The 20,842-nt window shown below is 46.2% G+C and overlaps 2 protein-coding genes across 9 annotated transcripts in view; one reads left to right on the top strand and one right to left on the bottom strand.

The window, feature by feature from the left end:
- Positions 1-7,638, top strand: part of FBXW8 (F-box and WD repeat domain containing 8) — a 65,047-nt gene extending 57,409 nt beyond the window's left edge. The window contains exons 9-11 of one of the 2 annotated variants that reach the window (XM_035098286.3): positions 2,737-2,910; positions 5,596-5,712; positions 6,692-7,638. In XM_035098286.3, coding sequence (XP_034954177.2) covers positions 2,737-2,910; positions 5,596-5,712; positions 6,692-6,836 — 436 coding nt within the window. In that variant the 3' untranslated portion in view covers positions 6,837-7,638. The remainder of the gene's footprint in view (positions 1-2,736; positions 2,911-5,595; positions 5,713-6,691) is intronic. The other variant, XM_060269290.2, reaches the window with a different exon arrangement.
- An 871-nt stretch (positions 7,639-8,509) lies between these two features.
- The window catches only part of TESC (tescalcin), a 41,001-nt gene continuing 28,668 nt past the window's right edge, over positions 8,510-20,842 (bottom strand). For 3 of the 7 annotated variants that reach the window (XM_088659823.1, XM_035098563.3, XM_088659824.1), the window contains 8 exons: positions 19,436-19,505; positions 17,134-17,287; positions 15,032-15,112; positions 12,003-12,142; positions 11,134-11,195; positions 10,393-10,500; positions 9,824-9,871; positions 8,510-8,828 (listed from right to left, as the gene is read on the bottom strand). In XM_088659823.1, coding sequence (XP_088515949.1) covers positions 8,751-8,828; positions 9,824-9,871; positions 10,393-10,500; positions 11,134-11,195; positions 12,003-12,142; positions 15,032-15,112; positions 17,134-17,279 — 663 coding nt within the window. In that variant the 5' untranslated portion in view covers positions 17,280-17,287; positions 19,436-19,505 and the 3' untranslated portion in view covers positions 8,510-8,750. The remainder of the gene's footprint in view (positions 8,829-9,823; positions 9,872-10,392; positions 10,501-11,133; positions 11,196-12,002; positions 12,143-15,031; positions 15,113-17,133; positions 17,288-19,435; positions 19,506-20,842) is intronic. The other 4 variants (XM_088659825.1, XM_035098565.3, XM_088659826.1 and 1 more) reach the window with 3 other exon arrangements.

The raw sequence follows: 20,842 nt of genomic DNA on the forward strand, positions 1-20,842 counted from the left end.
TTTTAGAGAGCTTTCCTTCTAGTTGACGGATGGTGGCATGAGTGTGTGTGGTTTGATTTTATTAAGACCTTTCATAATACATTACAATAAAAAACAAACTAATCTGAACAAAAAGAAACTAATAATAATACCCCACCAATAATACCCCAGCCACTCTGAGCAGCTTCCAGCACATATAAAAAAATTTATATTCTGATTTTATTTTGTGAACTGCCCTGAGACCTGCAGGTATAGAGCAGGATACAAAACAACAACAACGACAACAACAAACACCAATAATAAACGTCAAGGATTCAAAACAACAACAACAAACACCAATAATAAACGTCAAGGATTCAAAACTTCCCAATACATGGCTGCCTTCAGATGTCTTCTAAAACTTGTGTAGTTCTTTATCTCCTTGACATCTGATGGGAGGGCGTTCCACAGGGAGAGTGCCACTGCTGAGAAGGCCCTCTGCCTGGTTCCCTGTAATACCTAGTACTCTTTCACAGGTAGACCTTAACATGCCCCACACAGAGAGAGGCGAACCCTCCCAGCTCTCACCTGGGAGCTTCTCTTCCTTCTTCCATCCTCCCACCCTGGGAGATCTTCCCTTCCCTGCCTCTAACTCCAGGTGATTCATCAACTCTCCATCACCACCTGCATGTTAACCCCTCTTTAAGCCTGAGTGGAGGACCACAAAAATTACAAAGACCGGAGCAGAGCAAAAACACAAACAAAGGGGGGGGGAGTGCAAAGAAATAAGAATATTGAAAGAAATAGGTAAAAAGGACTTCCGCCTGTCAGTTATATCTACAAGCATTCCTCAAAATAGTCAAATGTTCAAGGTGGATGGCGATGTTTTGACTTGGCGACCTATCACTCGCCTTCTGCTAATACCAGAAATCTGGGCTGTCCAATGAAGCTGAACGTTGGAAGATTCAAGACAGACAGAAGAAGTAACTTCTTCCCCTAGTGCAGAGTTAAAACGGTGGAATTTGGGCTCCCTCAGGAGGCAGTGATGATTGCCACCAACTTGCATGGCTTTAAAAGAGGATTAGACAAACCCACAGACGAGAAGGCCGTCCGTAGCCACTAGCCACAACGGCTGTGTTCTGCCTCCATTGCCGGAGGCCGTGTGCCTTATGACTGCCAGCAGCTGATATTCAAAGTGTGGGGAAACAAATAAAAAATAAAAAATCCTTCCAGCAGCACCTTAAAGGCCAACTAAGTTTTTTATTTTGGTATGAGCTTTCGTGTGCATGCACACTTCTTCAGAAGTGTGGGGAGCGCTTTTGTACTCAGGTCCTGTTTGCAGGCTTCCCAAGTGGCATCTGGTTAGCCGTTGTGAGAACAGGATACGGGACTAGATGGGGCCATTGGCTTGATCCAGCAAAGCTCCTCTTAAGTTTTTTTTTTTTTAGGGGTTTAGACAAATTCATAGAGGCATCTGAAGGCAGCCTTGTATAGGGAAGCCTTTTAATGTTTTGTTGCATTTTTCTATATATTGGAAGCCACCCAGAGTGGCTGGGGAAACGCAGTCAGATGGGTGGGGAACTTATAACAACAATAATTGGAGCAGCGGTCCCCAAACCATTCCCCCCCCCACTTGAAAATTGCTGAGGTTGTTGACGGATTCTCCTGCCTCTTGTAGCAATTGTCATGCGCTGTCCTAGGTGCTACATGATTTTTAATTGCAGGTGTGCTGCGCACCACCTGAATGAAGGGGTCTGTGGACCACACTTTGGGAATCCCTCCCATAGCAGCTAACACTATCAATGGCGATTCTGGGTTCTACTTTCACTTTCATAGGCAACATGTTGCTGAATGCCAGTTGCTGCGAATCATGAGCCAAGAACACTGTTGTACCCGTGCCCTGCTTTGTGGGCTTCCCATGGGCACCTGGTTGGCTACTAGGTGGACCACTGGCTCTTCCCGTGTTCTTATGTATAAACATCCATTTCATTTAGGGCATTTCTATCCTACCTTTTTCCTCCAAGGAGCTCAGGGTTGTGTACCTGGTTCTCTCCTTCCAGTGTGGTGTAGCGGTTAGGAGCAATGGACTCGTAATCTGGTGAACCGGGTTTGGTTCCCCGCTCCTCCACATGCAGCTGCTAGGTGACCTTGGGCTAGTTACACTTCTTTGAAGTCTCTCAGCCCCACTCACCTCACAGAGTGTTTGTTGTGGGGGAGGAAAGGAAAGGAGAATGTTAGCCGCTTTGAGACTCCTTTGGGTAGTGATAAAAGCGGGATATCAAATCCAAACTACTACTACTACTACAGGCATCCCCAAACTTCGGCCCTCCAGATGTTTTGGACTACAATTCCCATCATCCCTGACCCCACTGGTCCTGTTAGCTAGGGATCATGGGAGTTGTAGGCCAAAACATCTGGAGGGCTGGAGTTTGGGGATGCCTCCTCCTCCTCCTCCTCCTCTTCTTCTTCCTCCTCCTCCTCCTCCTCAGTTAATCCCCAAAATAATAACCCTGCGAGGTGGGCCAGGCTTTGTGGCCTACTTGGGGATTTGAACACTGCTCTCCCAGGTCCTAAGCCTGGTGCTCTAACTGCTGCACCACACTGCCTCTCATAGATGGCTCAACTAGTGAGAGAGGCTGGCTGCCGGCATGTACGGAATCTAATGTGGTTCCAAGTAGATCTTGCTAGAACCATCTCTTCTGGGGCCGTGCTAGTGAAAATGTAGCATGGCAACCTTGATGACACGAGACTTGACTTGTGCTTACGCCTTCTTCTTAGGGTGAGGGTTTTTGACCTCCGCAGAAGCGCCTCCGTTTGCTCCCTCTACGGCCACCAGCTGGGAGTCTCTTCTGTGCAGATGGACGACTGGAAGATTGTCAGCGGAGGGGAAGAGGGCCTGGTGTGCGTGTGGGACCAGAGGATGGGCACCAAGCTCTGGGAAATCCATGCCAGGTAAAGTCAGCTGCCAGTGGAGGCTGGTCCATTAGAGCAAGGGGGAGCAGGTACTTGCCTAAGGGGCAACGCGGAGGCTGACTAGCAGCAGCACCTGCTTTAAGTAAGGAGGCAGGCAGGTGGGGCTTTGGTGAAGGGAGACTCTACTGCAATAATAATTATAATAATAATAATAATAATAATAATTATTATAATAATAATACCCCACCCATCTGACTGGGTTTCACCAGCCACTCTGGGCAGCTCCCAACCGAATTCTAAAAGTGCAATACAGCATTAAACATTAAAAACTTTCCTAAACAGGACTGGCTTCAGATGTCTTCTAAAAGTAAGATAGTTGCTTATTGCCTTGACATCATATGAGAGGGCATTCCGCAGGGCGGGTGCCACTACTGAGAAGGCCCTTTGCCTGGTTCCCTGTAACCTCACTTCTCACTGTGAGGGAACCGCCAGAAGGCCCTTGGAGCTGGAGCTCAGTGTCCAGGCTGAATGATGGGGGTGGAGACGTTCCTTCAGGTATACAGGGTGAAGGCCATTTAGGGCTTTAAAGGTCAGCACCAACACTTTGAATTGTGCTCGGAAACGTACTGTGAGCCAATGCAGGCCTCTCAGGACCAGTGTTATATGGTCTCGGCTGCTCTGTGGCTATGTATTTTGAAAAAATGTATTTGTCTAGTTCCATGCTTTGGGACTCCCAAATGGTTAATTCCACTCTCAGTGGCATTGCCCAAAGTCTTACGGGGGCTGCTTGAACGCTTACAGCCCAGATTGACCGTTTGGTCATTTCTAGTGCTGGCGAGGTTCTTTTAGAAGCTGAGCCTTGAGTGTCATCAGCCCAGTCCTGCAGAACTCTTTGCCACTGGTTTTCGTTGTATGATTTTATGTATAAATGGCAAACTGCTCAGGGGGTGGGGGTTCTTTTCTCTATCTAGGAAAAATGGTGTCTAAATATTTTTTTACAAATATAATAAAATAACCGAGTGCAGCTTTAAACTCCTGCTTTTGGCATCTCTGGTTAAAAGGATCTCGGATGCCTGATTTCCGTCCATTAATTCAAGTGACTCTTCTCCGGGCAGGACTAGCACCAGGTATAACCCCAGGTATAACTCCTCCAGGTATGGGGGAGCCTGCTGTCCTCCAGGTTGGACTCCATCTCCCATCATCCGTGGTCATGTTGGCTGGGGCTGATGGGAATTGGAGTCCAGCACCACTTGGAGGCCCTCAGAGTCTCTGCTGAAGCTGCCTTTTCGCCTGGAAGAAGCAAAGATCACCAGTGTTGAAGCAATGATTCTTCAACATCAACTTCATTGGACTGGTCATGTTGTGCAAATGCCTGATGATCGTCTTCCAAAGCAACTACTCTATTCCAAACTTAAAAATGGAAAGTGTAATGCTGGTGGTCAACAAAAGAGGTTTAAAGACTGTCTCAAGGCAAATCTTTAAAAAGGTAGTATAAACACCGACAACTGGAAAACACTGGCCTGCGAGCGCTCCAGTTGGAGAACAGCCTTTACCAAAGGTGTCATGGGCTTTGAAGAAACTCGATCTCAGGACGCAAGGGAGAAACGTGCTAAGAGGAAGGCACGCTTGGCAAATCCACACCGTGATCAACTCCCGCCTGGAAACCAATGTCCCCACTGTGGAAGGACGTGTGGATCCAGAATTGGCCTACACAGTAACTTACGGACCCATTGTTAAAACCGTGTTTATGGAAGACAATCTTACTCAGATACGAGTGATTATCAAAGAAGAAGAGGAAGAAGCAGCAGCAGCTTCAGGAATCTGGCTGTACTTCAGCAATTGTCCATTGGGTGGTGCTAAAAGCAGATTACACACACACACACACACACACACACACACACACACACACACACACACACACACTTATTATTATTATTATTATTATTATTATTATTATTATTATTATTATTATTATTATTGGCTTGAATGGAGACCCACCCCCTTCTCTCCCTTTCCCCTCCAGTGCACTAGAATGACCCATTTAACTCAAAACAAGAAAAAGCATCAAATGGAGACTTTCGGAACAACCAGCGCCACCTGGTGCCTGCCAGATATTTTTGGACTGCAATTCCCATCAGCCCGAGTTCTGGACCGAAACCTCTGGAGGGCACCAGGTTTGTTACTCCAAGTAGACCTATTGAAGTTAGTGGACACAATTTATGCAAGGCCGCTGGTTTCAGTAGGTCTACTTTTGAGTATGGCTTTGTTGGAGACAACCCTACGCTTCAAAAGTGGGAGAAAAAGACAAATCGTTCAGGGCTGCGATATGGATCATTGCGTGTTGATTTTGTATCCATAGGAAATCTGCCCGCAGATGAGAGACTTGAGTTTAGATACGCAGATAACATATGTCAATTTTGCTATGAATATTGGGCAGTTTCCCCCCACCACCACCTCTTGCTAATGCAGCATTCATTTCGTCATTTGTGCATGGAGATGCATTTTTTTAACTTGGCATTTTCATGTGTGGGTGGGGGTGTAGATTTCTGTTCCAATCAACTCTGCATTTTAATGACAAGACATTTTAAATGGTAGGGGCAGAGAGAGAAACTATTAAAAGAACTTTCACGTCATATTTAGAAATGTTAATCGTGACTCCCATTAAGATTTTTTATTTTTTAAACTTAAACAGAAACACCAGCAACATTCCTTTTTTCCCTCCAGGCACCCTGTCCGCCACATCTGGTTTAACAGCCACAGCCTCATCACCGCCAATATCCCTGACGAAAAGGTTCCCCGAGGCGCCAGCATCATGGATGATGACCTGACTGCTCATCGAAGGTAAGAACCAACCACACATGCAGCAGTTTTACTTTGCAGAAAGAGGGCTAAGAGTCTGAGAAGCAGGAAATGCGAGTGGGCCATGCCGCTGAATGCTCAAAGCTGAGGTTAATAGAATTGACGGGAATAATGACTGCAGCCATGTCGGGGTTGACCACCCTGTGGACAGTCCAGTTCATGTGGAATTGCCTAGGAAGGGCCTTTTCCGTTGTGGCCCCCCATCTATGGGATGGTCTCTCCAGTGAGACCTGCTGGGCACCTTTCAGTCTCGGGTAAAGACTTGCCTTTCTTCCCCATGGCCTTTGGGGGACTGAACCAAATCTGTCCCACAGTAGCTGTGCAGGAAAAGCTTTCTGTGGCCAGGCGTCATCGTCTCATTTAGGCTCCAGGCAAAAATATTTCTTTTCTTTTTTTTGGCCAGGCCTTTGGCTCTTAATCATCTGTGGCCTCCTTGAGTGGGTGGGATGTTTTAATCGTGCCTTTTGAAAAACAGGGACTGTCTTTGTCTTAGTTGCTCACAGTTGACCTTGGTAAAAAGACTACCAATATATTCAGTAAATAATAATAATATGAGGATGTGTTTGTTTCTGTATTAATGTTAATGTTTCATATGAAGGAGGCTTGCTCCCTCCCCCCCAAAAAATTTTTTTAGGCGCCAGGCAAAAACACTTCTCTTCAATCAAGCATTAGGCTGATTGGTTTATTGGTTTGTTCTGCTTTTGTTTTATTGCATATTTTGTGTTTTCATTTTGTATTTTTATGCTGTGGACTGCCCTGCAATCTTTGGATGAAGGCTGGTATACAAATGAAATGAATTTTGTGCTCATTTTGCCCACAATGGTATAATGTGGTTATGTTTATGTTTTGTCAATCTAAGTTGCTTGGAGACCTCCTAGGTTACCGGTGACTAAGGAGTCATAATAATAATAACAACAATAACAACAATAGGCATGCTAATCAGTTCTCTCCCCCAAATCAGACATCGAGGAATCATCTACGCGTACGAGTTCTCGGTGGACCAGCTGGCTGCGGAGAGCATCCTTCCTATCTGCCGCTCCTCTTACAACGAAACGACAGGCTACAACTACAATATTGGCCTGGCAGTCCCCTACGACAACATCTAGCTGCGTCGGAAAGTAAGAGGTGCTGATCCAAGGCCGACCAACGTGGAGCAGGAAGGACAGTGCCCACGTCCACAGGAAGGGGTCTGGGTCACGGCAGTGGCTGCCGCAGAAACACACGGAGAATGTGAAGACAATCCTGAGTGATGCCCCCTAAAACCCACCTGGATGCCGCGAGGCAGAAGGACGGTGAGGGATGCAGCAGATGCAGCGCTTTGCAAAAACCCAGGCCTGGCCCAGTAGGAATGGAAGAGAAGTGCTGGCCCAAAGTGACTCGGGCCCAGAGGAGGAAGAAGAGGAGGAGTAAAAACAGGGAGCCAAGCAGGTAGAGAAACTGGACTTTGTAACTTTGGGCCCAGGCCTGATCTTTTAGGTTACTTACGGGGCTGGGGAACGTGAGGGCCGGCCCCAAGACCACTGAGATAGCGAGGAAGTGAACTACAGTGCCTCTTGAAAGCATGTGTAAATCACTTACAATTTCCTCCTAGGATGTCAGATAGCCCTTGAAACACGTTTGGGAAGTTATAACATGCTTCTGGACATGTTGACACAAACAAACAACCTTTTCTATTGATGATGATGATGTAAAGAAATGAGTTTTGTTAAAATTGGATACCAGGGTACCTTGGTATATTAGATTCAACCACTTCTCCTACAATGGTTGATTGGTGCTTGTTTTTAATCTCCCCCCCCCTTTTAAATTATTTCTCATCCTTTTAACCATATGCATGTTATCATTTTAATGTTGTAAATCCCTTTGGTACGTTTCGTGATTTAGTGGATATAAATACTTTTATGAATCTAACCGTGCCAACTGGGAACAACCATGTGGCATGTTTCATGCTACACAGGACACCCCAAGTTTTATTTCCCAGTTAGTGGAGAGTGCCTAGCACTGCCCAGGATTTTGTAGAAACACCCCCCCCCCCAAAAAAAATAGATGGTGTAATTTGTGAGTCATGTGCCAAAGTCATGTTTTTCATTTGCCTTCTTGATTCAAAATGGCACATGGCAATCAAATGTCAACGAAGAACCCCCTTCCCCATGCCAAATCTTAGGAACCCTCGTGGTGGTGATATTCCGAGTGGCGGTCAAACCTATGCCAAAGAACAGGTGAAGTCATGCCAAAGTCATGTTTCAGTCCACCATCTTGATTCACAATGGCGGCTGGCTTGCAAAGGTCAACAGAGCACTACCCCCGCCCTGGGAACCTCACGCCAAGTTCAGTAACGATATTTTAAGACACATAGAGGACAACAGACAGAAATCTCTTTCCTATATACAGCGGTACCTCTACTTACGAATTTAATGCGTTCCGAACGCACATTCGTAAGTCGAAAGAATTTGTAAGCCGAATCCCATAGGAATGCATTGGGAGAAAAAATCCGTAAGTCGAAGCAACCCTATCTAAAAATTCGTAAGTAGAAAAAATCCTATCTAAACAGCATCCAAGCTCCGTTCGTAAGTAGAAACATTCGTAAGTCAAGTCATTCGTAAGTAGAGGTACCACTGTATGTGTGTGTGTGTGTGTATGTATTAGATAGATGCAAAATAATCTGGATCTGATTCCTCACCCTTGGTTAAGAAGGGCACCCAGTTTTTTTGTTTTTTTAAAAGTTGAGTCCCATACTGTATCTGATCCCAGGATCCACAAGTAAACAAGCTTCTGCCAAGAATTAAAAACAAAACCTGCTTTATTGATGATTTGAGGCTTTTTAGTGTAGACAAGAGAGAGAGAAAATAGCTGTAAAGCCAAAGCCAGGCACATCAACTCCTAACCCTGCTACCTCCGCCCAAAAAAACTGCCCCAGCCATGGGAGATGCAGTTCCCCCTTAATACCCGTATCGACCGCCTGACGGTTTCCGCCCCAGGTCGCTCCAGAAGGCACCAACACCTCAGTCCCAGCTTCTCCGGGGTCAGTAGCACATCGCGATCGGCTCCATGGTCAGGAAGCGGACGTGCATCTTGGTCTCGATGTCTATCCCTTCCCAGATCTGCCGGTGGAGAGGCAACAAAAGCAAGCTTGAGCCATGAGGGCAGGGTAGGGGCCCTTTGTATGCTGCGGACCATAAACTAAGGCCGGTTGCCGATAAACTGCAGATTTGGTATCTGCTACTCTTATGAGTGCGGGACGCGGGTGGCACTGTGGGTTAAACCACTGAGCCTAGGGCTTGCCGATCCAAAGGTCGGCGGTTCGAATCCCTGTGCCGGGGAGAGTTGGTCCCTGCTTCTGCCAACCTAGCAGTTTGACAGCACAAAGTCCAAGTAGATAAATAGGTACCGCTCCGGCGAGAAGGTAAACGGCGTTTCTGTGCGCTGCTCTGGTTTGCCAGAAGTGGCTTAGTCATGCTGGCCACATGACCCGGAAGCTGTACGCCAGCTCCCTCGGCCAGTAAAGCGAGATGAGTGCCGCAACCCCAGAGTCGTCCGCGACTGGACCTAACGGTCAGGGGTCCCTTTACCTTTACTCTTATGAGTGCACTCGAGTCATAGAGCTGGAGGGGAATAGTCTTGTTAGCAAGCCAGTCAAACCTGTCCCTGCCCTTGTCTGATGCAAAAAATCTGAACCATCCCTAATGGACCAAAGGTCTCCGATGGGGAAGGCTCCCCCACTTTGCCCTCCCAGTATCAGGTCCCTTCCTCAAACAGTTCTTGCTGTCAAGGAAAGCGGAAGGAGCATCCTATTTAGAAGCATTTATATAACAGCTTTATGTTTTTAAAATCTCTCAAGCAACGTGCAATTTAACAGGGGGAAAAGATCATTAAATGCAGCCTAAAACCAATAAAACAGCAAAAAAAACCACCACCCACCATATTAAGCAGGGTTAAGGTGATTTAAACCCATAAAACAGGATCCAATTTTAGAGGGAACAGAAAGCCTAGCACTGTGTCCCTCCTCTCTGTCTCTCTCACTCTCCTGCCCCCACCCCTCCCACAGGTTGGTCTCCATCACTTCTGCCAAGCAATAGGGTTAGCATCAATTTATAACCTTAAGGAAGTCTTCAAATGTGATTCCCTCATATACTTGATCCGGCTCCTGCAACAAGAACAGAAACATTACGTCGAGCAGTGAAAGTCCTATGAGGGCAGAGGAAAAACGGAGGGCGGGGCCCTGCCCCTTGCACCCAGTCCTCTTACTTCTTAACTCAAAGCAAAAACCTACATGCCAATGTTTTCCTAAAATGGCTTGCAGCACAACCATAATGCACAATCGAGGAAAAACACAACTCAACATTAAAATAGGTGGGGAACCTGGGCCAAACCTGGTCCACCAGTCCATTTTTTTCTTCTGAAAACACCCCCCCATGCCACACACCTGATGTCAGGTGTGGGGGCAGAGAAACACACAGCTGCAAAAAGTGAATTGCATCATTGGGTGTATGGGGAGTTCAATCCTGCTTTGTACCTCTCCACCCACCTTTCCAAGCACTATCTGGAAGATGGGGATTGAGCCTGGGACCTCCTGCGGGCAAGCAGATGCTCTACCACTGAGCTACGTCCCTTCCTCGCCTCGCAATGACCGTGTGCTGGTCATCTGCAGTGTTGCGCTCAGCCTACCATTTGCCCCACGCAGATGCTGGCAGCCTCCATCATGGCTCCGTCTGCGATGGACCTCGCCGATTCCTTATCCAGGTGGGGGTTCCCTGAAAGCATCTCTTGCACAACCTGGAGGGCAGAAGCAAGGTGCAAACCGGTTGGAGGAGGAGAAGAGGTGCTGGGTCGTTGAAAGTGCAGTTAAGGGAGCCCAAATAAATAAATCAATAATAATAATATTAATAATAATAATACAGTGGTACCTCGGTTTAAGTTCACAATTGGTTCCGGAAGTCTGTACTTAACCTGAAGCGAACTTTCCCATTGAAAGTAATAGAAAGTGGATTAATCCGTTCCAGGCGGGTCCGCGGAGTACTCAACCTGAAGCATACTTAACCTGAAGTATGAGTGTAATTGGTTCTGGAAGTCCGTACTTAACCTGGAGCGAACTTTCCCGTTGAAAGTAATGGAAAGTGGATTAATCCATTCCAGACAGGTCTAAGGAGTACTTAAACTGAAAGTACTCAAACCGAGGCATACTTAAACCCAGTGTTTCCCAACCAGTGTGCCTCCAGATGTTTTGGGACTACAACTCCCATCATCCCTAGCTAGCAAGACCAGTGGTCAGGAATGATGGGAGTTGTAGTCCCAAAACATCTGGAGGCACACTGGTTGGGAAACACTGCTTAAACCAAGGTATGACTGTAATAATCAGTAATAATAATAATAATAATAATAATAATAATAATAATAATAATACATTACATTCCTGTATTCCTGCAGAGTGATCTTGCCGTCACTGTCTGCATCGTACATGTGGAAAAGAACTAGGGGAGAGAAGACATAATAAGCAGCTTAAAAGCACAGTCCTATGCATGGAATAAATTCCTTCAAATCTCACATTTACCCCACACAATGGTAACTGAGCCTAACAGTTCAAACCAGGGACTGTATCAAACACCAACAGAGCTCTTGTGCAGGGGAAGGGTGTGGGTGTGTATGGGTGTGCAAAATCAAGAACATAAAATTTAATGACTTCCAAAAATAACTGCAGCTTGAATGAAAAATGAAAATTAAACACACACGGACCAAAAAGGAAATTATCAATGTGGGTCATCTCATTCATGGCCCATGGAGGGGGGGGAGAACAATTACTGATATTGGAGCGTATAAACATATTCTTTCTTAAAATATAGGATTTGCTTTACTTATAAATCTCGGGATATTGCCCTCAAGGTCTTACGATGTTCTCACGTGACAGTGAAAAGTCACCAAGAATGCCAGGAGGCCTTTGAACATTATCACTGTCATGAAATAAGTTTTCACCCCCTGGTTGAAAATGATGGGCAGGGAAGAGGGGAGGGGTGTCCTCCGGTATACCTTAACCTTCAACTTATTTTTTCCACAATAGCTATGGACCAGATTCTGACTGTGCCATAAATCCTTATTTAATCCCTCCAAAGAGTTCTTTTTTTTTAAAAAAAACAAACCTATTTCTACAATAGCCACCCTAGCAGCTCTCCATAAGTACAGGATCAGTTCTTTATCCAAAGCACCTTCATTTGTCCAGAACGGAATGTGGCCCTCGATAGGAAAAAGTTTCTCCGCTAGATTGAGAAAGCGGAGCACCTTACATTTTAGCTTCTTCTTCCGGAATCGATCGAGCTGCTCGTCGTCCATGTCCATCTCAATGGGCCTGAAATTGGACATGATCGTCAAGAAGTCTTCGAAGTTGATCTCCTCCGCCAACCCGTCCGATGATTCTCGCAGGTTCCTATCGGCACGAAAGCACTCAGAACACTTTCAACATGAGGAACACCTAATGTAGAGCCCTCAATCCTTCCAATGCAGACCTAGACCGTGTTGGCAACCCTTGTTCTACACACCCACCGGTCCCTGCGCTTTTGGGGGGGAGGGTGGGGGGAGGAAAGTGTGTAAAGACAGCCTTATTTAGAAATGGGTTGGCTGCTGTGTAGGGGTGTCCCAGACATTTGAATAAAATCAACACATTTGTAAGAACTCAAATCTTTCATTGTGGCAACACTCAAACTTTGGAACTCCCTGCCTATTGACACGAGGCAGGTGCCTCTCCAGCAACAGCTAAAAGCCTTTTTTTTCTTTTTAAGGCAAGCCTATACAAATATGTAGAATGCCGACCTGTGTTTTTAATCTGCTTTTAGCTGATCACTGATTTTAATTTGAAAGCTTCAAATAAGCGTCTTTACCGATAACGTCATTGTTCTATTATTTCGGTAAACTGTTTTGAGATTTTCCTTTCTGCTTATAATCAAGCAGTATATAAACTCTGATAAAATAAGCAGAGGTTAAATTGTTTACTTACAGAATTTAAATGTGGCAAATGCCATTTGGAATCAAATCCATAGAAGAATGGAATACATCACACACACAGCCCAAGACCCCAAACTGCTAACAATTGTCTACACCTACAGTAACTGCAGAGGAGTGATGAGCTGGTCTGACTAACTGGATTTTCTGTGGCAAGCTGAAATCTAGGTCAACAGCTTTTAAAAAGCATGCACTGGCATTTTGAGGATGAAACCATGTGGATGTTGCAAAAATAAAAATAAATAAAAAATGGCAGCAACAGCACTGGGCATAAGAAGGGCCTTCTAGATCACGCCTAGCATCCTTTTCTCACACTGGCCTTTGGGAAACCAGCAAGCTGGACCTGCTCACAAGAGAACACTCCCCTTCTGTGGTTTATTATTATTATTATTATTATTATTATTATTATTATTATTATTATTATTATTATTATTAATACCCCCATCTGGCTGGGTTTCTCCAGCCACTCTGGCTCCCAAAAGAATATTAAAAACTCGATAAAACATCAAACATTAAAAGCTTCCCTAAAAAGGGCCGCCTTCAGATGTCTTCTAAAAGGCATCGATAGTTGTTTATTTCCTTGACATCTGATGGGAGGGCGTTCCACAGGGCAGGCACCACTACCGAAAAGGCCCTCTGCCTGGTTCCCTGCAACTTGGCTTCTTGCAACGAGGGAACTGCCAGAAGGCCCTCGGAGCTGGACCTCAGTGTCCGGGCAGAACGATAGGGGCGGAGACACTCCTTCAAGTATACTGGGCTGAGGCCGTTTAGGGCTTTAAAGGTCAGCACCAACACTTTGAATTGTGCTCTGAAACGTACTGGGAGCCAATGTAGGCCTTTCAGGTGTTACATGGTCTCGGCAGCCACTCTCAGTCACCAGTCTAGCTGCTGCATTCTGGATTAGTTTCCAGCAACTGGTATTCAAAGGATTATTGCCTCCAACTCTGGAAGGAGAGCTAAGCCACCATGGCCAGTGTCCATTGATACGTCTTCTATTGTGCATGAATCTGCACAAACCCATTTTTGAAGCTATCCAGCTTTGTGGCCATCACTGCCTCCTGTGGCAGTGAGTTCCACAGTTTAACTAGGCGCTGTGTGAAGTGCATCCTGTTTCTCACCATGGAGGCAGAGCACAGCCATTGTGGCTAGTAAGCCACTGATAGTCTCATCCTTCTCATGCAAGTTGGAAGGCACCCAGGGAAAGCGGGCCAATGTTTGGGATTTTGTTTATTTAGCAAGATTTATAGACCACTGAATTCTGGCAGTTCCCTCACTGCGAGAAGCGAAGTTACAGGGAATTAGGCAGAGGGCCTTCTCAGTAGTGGCACCCGCCCTGTGGAATGCCCTCCCATCAGATGTCAAAGAAATAACCAACTATCTGACGTTTAGAAAACATCTGAAGACAGCCCTGTTTAGGGAAGTTTTTAATGGCTGATGTTTTAATGTATTTTTAATCTTTTGTTGGAAGCCACCCAGAGTGGCTGGGGAAACCCAGCCAGATGGGCAGGGTATAAATAATAATAATAATAAGTAGTAGTAGTAGTAGTAGTAGTAGTAGTAGTAATTAATAATAGCTCTAAGGGACGCAGGTGGCACTGTGGTCTATACCACAGAGCCTAGGGCTTGCCGATCAGAAGGTCGGCGGTTCGAATCCCCACGACGGGGTGAGCTCCTGTTGCTTGGTCCCAGCTCCTGCCAACCTAGCAGTTCGAAAGCACGTCAGAGTTCAAGTAGATAAATAGGAACCACTCCGGCGGGAAGGTAAACGGCGTTTCCGTGCGCTGCTCTGGTTCGCCAGAAGCAGCTTTGTCATGCTGGCCACATGACCTGGAAGCTGTACGCCGTCTCCCTCGGCCAATAATGCGAGATGAGCGCCGCAACCCCAGAGTCGGACACGACTGGACCTAATGGTCAGGGGTCCCTTTACCTTTTACTAAGCCGTTTACATAAAATGCAATAAAATATTCACCAGAATAAAAGAAGAATGGCAATAAAACCAGACCTTAAAAAACAGTAGGGATAATAAAATTATCAGAATGTTCTTGAAATGGTTGGTTCTATCGACAAGTCTGCCTAATGAAATGACACGTCTTTAATTCTGCCGAACAAAAGCAGCCTTTAGCAGCAGCATTGAAAAACAGGACAGAGAAGCTGCCTCAAATCAATGACTGGTTTTTAGGTGCTTGTTTATGCACTTTGCCGTTTTTTTAATGGCTGATGTGTGGAGAGGGATTCGAGGTTAAGGAGAGCTGCACAGTTCTTGTTGCTATGGAGAACAACCCCCCCCCCCAGGGAGGTCAAGCACCCTCGACATTACCTCTTGTCAAAAAAGGCATGGACAATTTTGGATCTAATTGGATTGAACTCCAGATCAGGGACGCGATCAAAGTTCTCCTTGCTGCAGAAGTAGAAAAGGGACAAAGAGAGAGAGAGAGAGAAAGTGAGTGTGAGAGAGAAAGGTTTCTGAAGACAAATGGACGATCTCCTCAGCACAGGGTCATGGCTCAGAGGCAGAGCTCAGGTTTGCTTTGGTTTTGTTTTTACATTTTGAAGATTTTAGGTTCATGGCTTTGGGAAAGTTTTGAACTGTTTTATAGAATGCTTTGCTTTGCTTTCCCCAGTTTGCTACCCTTGGCTCCTTGGGGAAGAGCAGAGGGATATAAGTTCAATAACTAACTAACTAAATAATAGTTCTAATAGCCAATGTGGTGTGATGACTAGAGTGCCGAACTAGGACTTGGGAGGCCAAGGTTCGAATCCCCATTCAGCCATGAAGGTCACTGGGTGACCTTTGGCCAATCGCCGCCTCTCTGCCTAATAATCTACCTCACAGGGTTGTTGTGAGGATGGAAATGGGGAGGGGGGGAGGGAACCACGTACACCACCTCCTTGAGCTCCTTGGAAGAAAAGACGGGAGGTAATAATGTGATACCAGTACATAAATGGACAAATATGATTTCTCCCCTCTTCCTAGCAACAACAAGGCACTATATTTCTGTGCTATTCCAGGCCTGGCCTCTCAGCCACTGCGGCACACCCCTGATGCCTGCAAGACTCTTTTGCAAACGGGATGATAGGTTCCTTTTCCCAGCGACCTCAGGATCTCTCCGCTGGTTTTCTAGGGAAGGGGCGAAGCGGGTTCCCTCCTGCCTCTTGGCAGGGCATCTGCCCCCTTACAGAGCAAGCCTCCTCGGTCTCCGCTGCGACTCTGCCTGAACCCGTTTGTACATTTCCTGCAGAAAGGTCAACCTGCTGTGCAGCACAGGTGGAGGCCGGCCGGCTGAGCAGCAGCAGGAGAAACCAGGGAAGGAAACAATCCCTCTCACTTGACATCGAACTATGGATAGGAGTTGGGAGCCAACATTTCAAAACACCGCTCCCCTTCCCCAATAAGCATCAAGACCCAGCATTTATTGAACCACAACTCCCATCTACGCTGGGCAATGGCTGTGCTTGCTGGGGCCAATGGGAGTTTTACTCCAGCATCCTTTGGAGAGCTAGAAGTTCCCCCTCTCCCTGATCTGGACCAAGGATGAGGAGCCAGTGTTGCTGGGACTCCCAACTCCCATCAGCCCCAACGGTTCAACGTGAGAGCCAGTGTGGTGTAGTGGTTAAGAGCAGTGGACTCGTAATCTGGTGAACTGGGTTCGCGTCCCCACTCCTCCACATGCAGCTGCTGGGTGACCTTGGGCTAGTCACACTTCTTTGAAGTCTCTCATCCCCACCCACTTCACAGGGTGTCTGTTGTGGGGGTGGAGGGGAAAGGAGATGGTTAGCCGCTTTGAGACTCCTTCAGGTAGTGATAAAGCAGGATATCAAATCCAAACTCCTCCTCTTCTTCTTCTTCTTCTTCTTCTTCTTCTTCTTCTTCTTCTTCTTCTTCTTCTTCGATTATGGGTGTTGTAGATTCCTCTCCCTGTGATTCACCACCCAGTCGGCGATAAGGCACTAGGTCATGGGTTAGTGGCAGGAGCAGGAAAGAAGAAGAGTTTGGATTTGATATCCCGCTTTATCACTACCCGAAGGAGTCTCAAAGCAGCTAACATTCTCCTCTCCCTTCTTCCCCCACAACAAACACGCTGTGAGGTGAGTGGGGTTGAGAGACTTCAAAGAAGTGTGACTAGCCCAAGGTCACCTAGCAGCTGCATTTGGAGGAGTGGGGACGCGAATCCGGTTCTCCAGATTATGAGTCTACCGCTCTTAACCACCACACCACACTGGCCTTCCTCCTGATCGATGGCCTTGCCTGCTTCCCCACAAAAGCTGCAAGCCTTGTACGGAGAAAGGCCTGTGCTTTCGAGAGAGCCATCTGGGGTTTGGCCTGGAGGAGCAAAATCTCATTACGGGAGAGAACAGGGCAGAAAGCAGCCAATTGATTAGCAAGCCGTTATCTGATGGGATGATCAGCCCAGGACAGACCTTGACAAGGACCAGTCTCCACATTGCACCCTTCCCTGTGAAGTTGGCTGTGCAACAGGGGAAGCTGTCTTGTGTCCAGTCCATCTGTTCTTCCTGCCCAGTAAAGACAATGGCTCTTCATCAGCCCCAACCAGCGGGTCAGACATGATGGGAGCTGGAGTACAAAATCATACAGAACAGGGATGACTAGCCTGTGCTCCATGGATGGGCTTCATCAGGGGAGTCCATCAACCAGGGGCAAAAAGGTGTTGCCCCCACCCACACAATGCAATAAAATAAATTGTATGCAATGTTTCATGTGTAGGTGTGGATTTTTCAGGGTGGAGGGGTCCATAGCTCAGATCTTCAAAGGGGAGTCTGTGACCTTTGAAAGCCACTAATTTAGAGGGTCACAAATCATCTATTCCTGGTGCACTGGGAATGGGCTATTACTCAGAGGTAGAGGATGCAAAAGGCTGTTCAGTTCAATCACATGGCTCAGCCGGTAGGGCATGAGACTCTTCAACTCAGTGTCGTGGGTTCGAGCCCCACGTTGGGCAAAAGATTCCTGCATTGCAGGGGGTTGGACTAGATGACTGCTGTGGTCCCTTCCAACTCTAAAATGCTAGGATTCTATTATTCTAATCCCCAGCATCTCCAGGCCTGGGAAAGATACCTGCTCCAAATCTTAGAGAGCTGCTGCTAGCCAGAGTGGACGGTATCTTCCTAAGAATGCAGCACATTCCCTGTTAAAAGTATCAACATGTTGCAGCATGGAGCGCTCCAGCGAGGTCTTTCCCAGACTGCGGTCCAAAAACCTCCTCCAGCTGTTCCGTGGTGAGCCTTTGATTTGTGGTTGAAGACAAGGAGCTGGCACATCCATTGCATTCATCATTCATATTGGTTTTTAATAGTGTTTTTATTGCTTCTTTTATTATCTATTGCATTTTGTTGTATTGCAATCCCAACGGCACAGAATTCAAATCGCAATACGATAAAATGAAATAAATAACACAGTGCATTACAATTGCTACAAAAGGGGGAGAATTTAATCACGGCGTGGTCTACCAAGACCAGCAATTTTCAAGTGTGTGTGGGGGGGAGTTAGGGAACCACTGCTCCGGGGTTTCAGCTCGCCAGCCACGCCATCTTTCGGGATACTCCATCCCATTGCCCCTCGCTCATTTTTCATTCCACCCCCCTCCCCACCAAAAACACACCTAGACAGCATCCCATGCCTACTGAGCACCCCCAGTCCTCATTGGAATGATAGAAAAGGGTGGTGGGTTATTCCCCCCCAAAAAAAACCCAACAATTTGTAAACTGCTTGATCAAAAAAATTATCCAAGCGGTGTACAAGTTCACTCATGTGGGTTTATCCCCTCCTTAAACCTTTTTGTACTACTTCAACATTTGGGTTCTCTCCTGTCACCCTCAAGACGTCCAGACACCTCCGTCTGCTGCATGGATGAGACTAGGCTTGTTCACACATTATTACCCTGAACACAGGTACAAGCTGTCCATATGCATGCATGTACAAGTGTTTGCGTGAAATCGTGAATTCTTGTTTGTCTGTACAGCTCAAGTATCATGTATGCAGGTATAGAGGACTCTACACTTGTTGGAAGTTCCATAGGAATAACTGTTATGTGCATACGACTCAGCTACTTCTGTACACAGGTTGTACAGTTGCTTAATGTAGGGTTGCCGTATTTCAAAAAGTGAAAATCTGGACACAAAAGTTGTTGAGCTTTCCCTCACAAAAAAAATCTCAAGGGAGAGAGAGCTACAGTATTTTAAAGGAAATTCGTAAAAAAACGAATTTCCCCAGACATTCAAGTGATTTCCGCCCAGACACTGTTTACCCGCTTATGTCCAGGAAATTCCCGACTTCTGGCAGCCCTACTTCATGTGACATGTGAACCTTCCTAGCTTTGGGCTTCCTTAAGTATCCACACTCGGAGAACAAATCCAGTGCTTTTTTTTTCCTGGGGGGACGCAGGGGTATGCACACCCTTAAACATTTTGTGAATCTTTGTAATTTTGTCCATTTACTGTATTTATTTCCCCCTATTTGAACTACAAAATGGTGATTTCCTTGAGTCAAAATGAGAGTACCCGTAAACATCTCTTTAGAACTGCGGCCCTCCAGATGTTTTGGCCTACAACTCCCACGATCCCTAGCTAACAGGACCAGTGGTCGGGAAAGAGGGAATTGTAGTCCAAAATATCTGGAGGGCTGAAGTTTGGGGATGCCTGCTTTAGAAGAAATGCACTGAATAAATCCATTATGATATAGGGCTAAGAATAGGTAATACTGTACCGAATAGTTGGCTGATCCCCACTTAGCTGCTTGAATCGCCGATGCAGATTCTCAATTTGATCTGAAGTGACTATGGAGAGAAGAGAAGAGACAGACAGACACTCCATTAATTTATTCTTAACCTTTATATACTTGTAAATTCCACCCTTCAATAGGGATGGGGTAATATGCCAATTTCAATATTCCTCCCTTTCTCATTCCCACCCCCATTTTAAGTTCAGTTTTCCACATGAGGTTGCTGTTATTATTACAGTGGTACCTCGGTTTAAGTACACAATTGGTTCTGTATTTAACCTGAAGCATACTTAACCTGAAGCGAACTTTCCCACTGAAAGTAATGGAAAGTGGATTAATCCGTTCCAGACGGGTCCGCAGAGTACTCTACCTGAAGCATACTTAACCCAAAGTATGAGTGTAATTGGTTCTGGAAGTCCGTACTTAACCTGAAGTGTACTTAACCTGAAGCGAACTTTCCCATTGAAAGTAATGGAAAGTGGATTAATCCGTTCCAGACAGTTCTGCGGAGTACTTAAACTGAAAGTACTCAAACCAAAGTGTACTTAAACCAAGGTATGACTGTATTATTATTATTATTATTATTATTATTATTATTATTATTATTATGTCATCATGAAAATTCACCAGCAGTTTGCGAGTGATTTTTGTATGCAATTTTGCCCAATTTTTTTGGCAAACCCATTTCCTAAAATATAACTCACTTTTTAATCAGACTAATATACACACAAGGGACCCAGGTGGCGCTGTGGGTTAAACCACAGAGTCTAGGGCTTGCTGATCAGAAGGTCGGCGGTTCAAATCCCTGCAACGGGGTGAGCTCCCGTTGCTCGGTTCCAGCTCCTGCCAACCTAGCAGTTCGAAGGCATGTCAAAGTGCAAGTAGATAAATAGGGACCGCTCCCGCGGGAAGGTAAACGGCATTTCCATGCACTGCTCTGGTTCGTCAGAAGCAGCTTTGTGATGCTGGCCACATGACCCGGAAGCTGTCTGCGGACAAACGCCGGCTCCCTCGGCCTATAGAGCGAGATGAGTGCCGCAACCCCAGAGTCGGACACGACTGGACCTGATGGTCAGGGGCCCCTTTACCTTTAATATACACACATTAAACACATCTTCCCATAGTGCATGTAGCCTGGCTGGAGAAACTGCAATTCACAGTATGGATTCTGAAGCGTGGCTGTGTTTCAGTTTGCGTACGAGTGTTTCCGAAAGCACAGGTGTGGTTGGTTTGCCTTTACATTCAGAGTGGATTTATTTTCTTCCCCCAAGCCCAGAAACACCTGCACCACAAGTCCCCTGTTCTAGTTTTAAGAAATCCTTCTTGGTGGAAAAAGAAGCGGGGCGGGGGAGGAGAGCACATTATGGGTCACCACTACTGTGTTTCCCCGAA

The sequence above is a fragment of the Zootoca vivipara genome, chromosome 16, assembly GCF_965207765.1.
Source record: "Zootoca vivipara chromosome 16, rZooViv2.hap1.1, whole genome shotgun sequence".
Lineage (NCBI taxonomy): Eukaryota > Metazoa > Chordata > Lepidosauria > Squamata > Lacertidae > Zootoca > Zootoca vivipara.